This window comes from Hyposmocoma kahamanoa, unplaced genomic scaffold (genome assembly GCF_003589595.1).
Source record: "Hyposmocoma kahamanoa isolate Upper Pololo Valley unplaced genomic scaffold, ASM358959v1 66, whole genome shotgun sequence".
NCBI classification, from domain to species: Eukaryota; Metazoa; Arthropoda; class Insecta; order Lepidoptera; family Cosmopterigidae; genus Hyposmocoma; species Hyposmocoma kahamanoa.
Genome location: NW_020653854.1, coordinates 17,043,180 through 17,049,965, shown reverse-complemented (window position 1 = coordinate 17,049,965; position 6,786 = coordinate 17,043,180). Strand labels below are relative to the sequence as shown.

The following is a 6,786-nucleotide window of genomic DNA, read 5'->3' as shown; positions in this document are numbered from 1 at the left end:
TTGATACATTATTAACGTCATTACGTATTTTTTATTTGTATTCGTATTTTAAATCGTTTATACATTGTTTTTAGTACATTTTGTTACAGCTTCATTCATTCATTATATTTTGTGCTATTTAGTACAAAAATATGTGTACAGGCCAACGAAGCAACGAGCTTAGCTTTGATATCTTAATACCGCATAGTTCTATTCACATGAATTTCTCAAATTTTGTCCAACTTTGTAGTGCCCAACTAAACGCCACTACTGTACACTACTCGCCATAATAACGTTCTGAAAAAAATAAAACACGTTCACTTGACAAACCAGTTGAGACTATTCAGTGTTTGCAATCTTAATGGAGTTTCTGTTGTTCCCGTACTACACGACCGGAAATAATCTAGATTTTTACCTAAATTACAAAAAGTGGTAAATTCAAGAGTACAGCTGAAACTACGTCTTTGTTAAGGTAAAGTTATATTGTTTTGTTATTACCTGAACGACAGGTTTGTCACTTTGATATTTCTGCTGGAGATGCCTGGCAAGGGGTGGGCTGAAGAGCATAGGGTCAGGGTGATGTCGTCCTTCGCACTGCCATGGCTGCTGATGCCGCCAGATCAGCGAAACCACGGAAGCCACTACCAACACCCATACGAAACCAAACTAAAATGCATCAAATAGTATTGTTTGTTTACACATTCAAGGGACACATTGTTAACGGATGCGTTGGTTATACATGAAACATATAGAAAGGACGGGTGCGGGTCGGGTCGGGACCGCGGCGGATCGAATTCCATGTATTTATATGGACGACAACACACACGAATGCGGGCGCGAGACGGGTGTGAGACGGACGCACGCGACCGCGTTTGGTGCATTGTCGTCATCGAGTATATAACCAGAAATAGAAACGAAATAAGGGCCATCCATCCCTGGCAACTCATCAGTCAAACAATAAAAATAATCATTTATTTCAGACATGACAAATCCATAGAATTACAATAATGTTAAATTAGAATTAAATAATATATAGGTATAGGTACTTAATTATTAATAATTGCAATCCAATGTCTCAGTATGGACGAGTAGCAACTACGAGCTATAGCAGCTATAATGCTATTAGTACTATCTAGCAGCTCTGTCTAAGAGAAGAAACCTTGGCTTAGAAAGAAGCCCAGCAGCAAACCCGTCCAAACGTGCTGACAAAAACATTTCAGATGCACTACAATATCTTGGCAATTTAAACATAGCTCTAAATACATCGTTATATTGAACGACATGCGTGTGCAAATCTCCTGGCCAACATATTACCACGCATTGCCAATGCCCTCCTTTCTCGCTCAATATCATCATTATCACTAAGATTTTCAGTAACTATATGACCAAGATAACGGAATTTATCCACCCTAACCAACCTACTACCATTCAGACACAAATCAGGTAGAAAAGCTGGTTCTTTTCTGTATTTGAAGACCATAAAAACTGTTTTATTAATATTATAAACCAAGCCATGTAACTTGGCATATTCTTCACAGATGAAAAGCAGTTTCCTCAACCCTCTAATCCTTCCCTAAGCTGGATAAATAACTTAGATTATTAACACTTCGTCCTCCAATATGACAGCCAATATGACTGCTGCTCAGCTCTTCAATTAGTCCGTTAATATAGAGGTTAAACAAGCTGGGAGACCTTAAACCACCCTGTCTAACTCCACAACTTAGTACATACGCATCTGAACATTCGTTTGACCATTTTACAGAGTTACTTTGAATATTTTACCAAAATTTAAACAAGTTAATGTACTCCCTAGATGTCCTCAATCCCTCTAATTTCTTCCACAACAGATTGTAATTAACCAGGTCAAAGGCTTTGAAAAGATCTAAAAAGCATGCGTATACATTTGTTTTCCGTTCAGTGTAGTAAGACTGTGTGTTTTAAACTCAAAATTGCCAACTCCCTTGAGAAACGTGGCCGAAAACCAAACTGGCCATCGTCCAGACTTAAACACATTTGCAGACGCATATTCAGAATACCATCCAAAACCTTTGCTACAGCAATTGTCAATGACATGAGTCTGTAATTTATAGTCGAAAATATGTCACCAGTCCTATTTTTTACAATTGGTACAACCACTGTACGAATCATTTCCGGTGGCACATATCCATGACCAATACACAAGTTAAATAAAATATGCAAAACTCTTGGCAAATGCTTTCCCCCAAAAATTAAATGTTCCACACTTACGGCGCGTGTATACGCTAAGAAATTCGTTGTGTCTGCAACAGAAAAGACGAGAATGGCCTTGTACATGACCAGAATTTTGTCGGATCTAGCCACGAAAATATTTCGTGTCTGTTGCAGACAAGAAAATGATGAGTATGTACACGATACGAATGCTTTCGGGCAGACGTGTGTAGGGTAAAAGTGTCAGTGCACTTCCAGGTAGCTGTCGTTTTACTACCGACGACGGTGTGAAGAAATATGTTGACTACTAATTTAAAAAAATGGTGATTGCAAATTATATGTATACAATAATAAATATTTCTCTCCATGCCCCAAAAGTACGTCGTTACATAAACGTTCGTTTACTGACAATGCGCCCTATGCAATAGTGTCAGAGCGCGTCGCGTCGGGGGTAGACTAGATTTTTTTCTTGTCCGGCGCCGAGGCAGTGCGTACACAGCTCGTGTGTAGAAACGACATGAATTCTTGCATAGACCCCGCGACTTTTCTTAACGTACACACGCGCTCTTAGGCTATAATGGCCTGGTGACTCTATTCATATTTTTTAAAACAAATTTCATATCTTTCAAAGTAATTTCTTCTATCACCTGCCCACATACATTTTCAGTACAAGAAGTGATCTAAAGGTAAAGATTGTGGGTCCACACGGAAATGATATTTAAATAAATTTGTAATATCCTTACTATTACTGAACCCGTGGTATATCTGATATCACTTCTAAATATCAACTCTCGTTTGCGCTGAAATCACAAATTAGAAAGCTGAAATAGTACAGCGCCGACAACTGACTTGTGTATACGTCTTCGTATATTCCAAAAATATTCTGTATTTATTGTAATAAAGATAATATCTCTAACTATGGGAGGCTGTTCCATTCGGTGGTGTGGCAAAAACAGCAAAACATCTAATTACAAAACAAACGGAATCACATTTCATCGGTAATTAAATATTATATTATGTAATTTTTCAATTTTCGTCCATTATCAAGTTAAAGTGGTCGATACGAAGTGAGACAATTGACGACACTCTGCAATTGTTTCGAATTCGGCCGGCCAATCGGAACGCTGTTGTCACCGTAATGATAAGGCAGAATAGTTTTCAAACAAATTAAATGACATTTCGTCTCTATTTCTGGTTATATACTCGATGATTATCGTCCACATAAATACACGGAATCAGATTCGCCGCGGTCGCGACCCTACCCGCGCTCGACCCGCACCCGCTCTCTGTGTGTTTTACGCTTTAATCTTTGTTAGTAGGTTAGCTATTAACTAAATAACGATCAAAAATAACGATTCTGCTTAGATACTTTTAATACTAAATTCATAAGCAGACTGGAGCAGGTTATTCTGGTTTCTGATATGACTACATTAGAGGAGCTGCATAGATAGACCTAGCCGTCATACGATAGATGTGACATATTATCTACTTTACGTTCCTATTTACGTAATTTAATAAAAAACTTACCGTACTGGTCCACATATACGAAATTCTGTACAGGTAGAAATAATTACTGGAATCTGTTATAACTGTTGGTGAAACAGTTACATTATACGCGCAACCAGCTACACTTACAGGCAGTTTTTGCGCTACGTGGCGTGGTCCACCGAAACTCATCCATAATGTCATTGCCATTCCACTTGCCAATCCAATACATACGCCCTGAAAAAATATTAAACCACTAAAACTATAAAAAATCAATATTATAAAACATCACATAGGTTGCTCTGATCCCAAAGTAACTAATGTACTTGTGTTTTGGAAATCGGAAGCAACGACGATATTACAAACAATCGGTACTACAAAAAATAACTGCCTCCATGGCCGCACAGTAACCATGCTGGTCTGCCACTCAGAGGTCCCGGCCTCGATTCCCCGGGCTGGGAAAAATATTTGTATGGCCTACATTGCATTGCATTGGGAGTAATTTGTGGCTGTCTGTGTGTCCATGGTACCCGCGATACAGTGTGACAATATTGAAAAGTTTTCTGCATTGACCTGGCCGGGAATCGAACACGGGACCTCAGAGACGGCAATACCATGAAAACTCAACCGACGAGGTTTACAAGTATAATATCATTGGACGAGGTCGTCAAAACTGTTTTTTTTTATAATATCAAGTGACGGGACGAACACGTCGTGCGCCTGATGGTAAGCTGCACACCATCCATAACAGTTGCAGTGCCACTCAGAGCTTTAAGTCACAAAGATCTGAGGGGCACAGCCACTGCGCCCGTCACCCTGAGACATAAGTTGATAAGTCTCATGTGCCTGTAATTTCTCCAGCACCCTTACCCTTCAAAACCGGAACACAGTAATGCTGACATTACCGCTTGGCGGTAGAAATAGACAAGGTGGCAGTACTTCCCTGGCGACCTCTTTCACAAAGAGCTCTACTGCCACTGATATTATATATTATTATTATTAATATATATTATATATAATATTTTGAAATATAGAATACCACCATGAGACTCAGACATGTTAACTAAACTAACAGATAACTCAAGTGTTTAATCTCATAATTAAGGACCATGGACTGGCTCGAAATAAGTCGAGCCAAATTCGACTTAAATACGTCAGTTATCCGTTAGTTCACTTAATATTTTGAAATATTTAAAATAAATTCCTTGAACAAATATTTACTGCTTCGTTAGCGTAAGTTGTGAACAAGCCGAGAGTGAAAACCCCCAATAATGGACCACCGACTGCTCCGAATATTGTCATTGCTGCCTGCAGTACTCCTCCAAGATACTCGGCGAGGAAGGCCAAAGCTAAAAAGATAAGCCCGTACGTACAGGCGGATAGTTTTGATAGCCATGGTTCGAATTTTGGATGAATTTTACACCACCTGGAGACATACATAGATAAATTTTTATTCACTAAAATGACACATATAGATTACACACAAAAGTAAAAACGTAACATTTTTGTCCTAACTGTGACAGGGCGCTGACTTAGCATATGCGAAAGTTTTCTAAGGCGCTGGTTTGCAGTCTTTTTTTATAATATCGAGTGACGGGACCACCAAGTCGTCTTCTTAAACATGTCCATGAGAACACAAAGTACTATACAAGTTTTTTTACGATACCAAGTGACGGAATAATTAAGTGGTGCGCCTGATGGTAAGCAGTTGCTATGCCACTCAGAGCTTTAAATCGCAGAGATATAAGTTAACAAGTGCCTGTAATTTCACCAGCACCTTTACCCTTAAAAACCTGAACGCAGTAATGCTCACATTACTGCTTGGTGGCAGAAATAGGTAAGGTAGCAGTACTTCCCTAGATTAACACTTTCACAATAAGTTCTACTGCTACTACAGTCAGGACTAATGAAAGGGATTAAGATAATTGTAAGCAAAAATATATAACAACTGTGTGTAAAGTAAAATGTATGCCACAGGAACTTTAAATAAACGGGATATTTTTGAAAATTTTACCTGCCAACGTAATCATGAAGAGTAACAGCAGCCAGTGCGTTACAGGAAGCTGATATAGTGGACAATGATGCACTGAATATTCCAGCCACGAACAGGCCCGCTAGTCCTGGTATAGTCATTGCGTTTGCTACGTAATAGGGCAACAGCTGGTCAGCCTGGGTACACATTTTTAAAAAGAGAAACACATATATATATATATATATATATATATATATATATATATATGTGTTATGTATATATATATATATATATATATATATATACATATATACACAGGGTTAAAGGTTAAGTCGACCTGAATCCTTTAAGGGGTAACAGTTTGCATCATTTCTGACTAATTTCACTATGAAACACCATACCCCAAACTGAACCGTTCTCATGTTATAGGACTTTGAAGTTTTTTTTTTTAAGTCCAATTTTTTTTCTAATGTCCCATTTTTTGTGTCTTGTGCTTGTTATCATTTCGTTTTTGGTATTTTTGTGTAGTACATTAATAGATTTATTACTCAAAATACCAAATTTGCAAGTAATTGTACCAACCGCGCCGTAGTAGACGAGTTTTTGTAAAAAATAAATAAATAACTTGCTATTTTTTAAATTCTTCCTTAGATATTGAAAAAAAAGTCTATGACAATGATACAAACCCAATAATATCCGTCGATGTTTTGAGACAAAAAATTATTGATGCCGCAAACGAAATTAGAAGAAACCTAACCACTGGTGTAGTGAAAAGTGGTTTAAGACACAGAATGTGAGTATGTGTGCGAAATAGAGGTCAACATGTGGAACATTTATTATAGGCTTCCTGTTAAAAGATAAATAAAGTATTTAATTGTTACCATTTGGATTGTTTTCTGACCCAAGTTAAATTTAAAAGTTTACTACTACCTGCCTTTCATCAAACTTTTTGTCTAGGCATTCTAATAATAATCTAGCTTGTGATACCTTTTTAGAAAGCTAAAGAACCGTAGATATTTTTAAGCACATCTGCAGCACAACTGTCTTAGACGTTTTTTCAATATCTAAGAAAGAATAAAAAAAAATAGCAATTAATTTATTTTTTTAAATAATAAATCGTCTACTACGGCGCAGTTGGTACAATTACTTGCAAATTTAGTATT

General features: G+C 37.5%; 1 protein-coding gene across 1 annotated transcript in view; it reads right to left on the bottom strand.

Annotated features, from left to right (window-relative positions):
- Positions 1-45: 45 nt before the first annotated feature.
- The window catches only part of LOC113231742 (putative sodium-dependent multivitamin transporter), an 11,219-nt gene continuing 4,478 nt past the window's right edge, over positions 46-6,786 (bottom strand). Inside the window, exons 6-10 of the mRNA XM_026466240.1 lie at positions 5,666-5,820; positions 4,873-5,077; positions 3,694-3,888; positions 478-645; positions 46-276 (exon numbers count right to left, since the gene is read on the bottom strand). Of these exons, the coding sequence (XP_026322025.1) occupies positions 247-276; positions 478-645; positions 3,694-3,888; positions 4,873-5,077; positions 5,666-5,820 (753 nt within the window). The 3' untranslated portion in view covers positions 46-246. The remainder of the gene's footprint in view (positions 277-477; positions 646-3,693; positions 3,889-4,872; positions 5,078-5,665; positions 5,821-6,786) is intronic.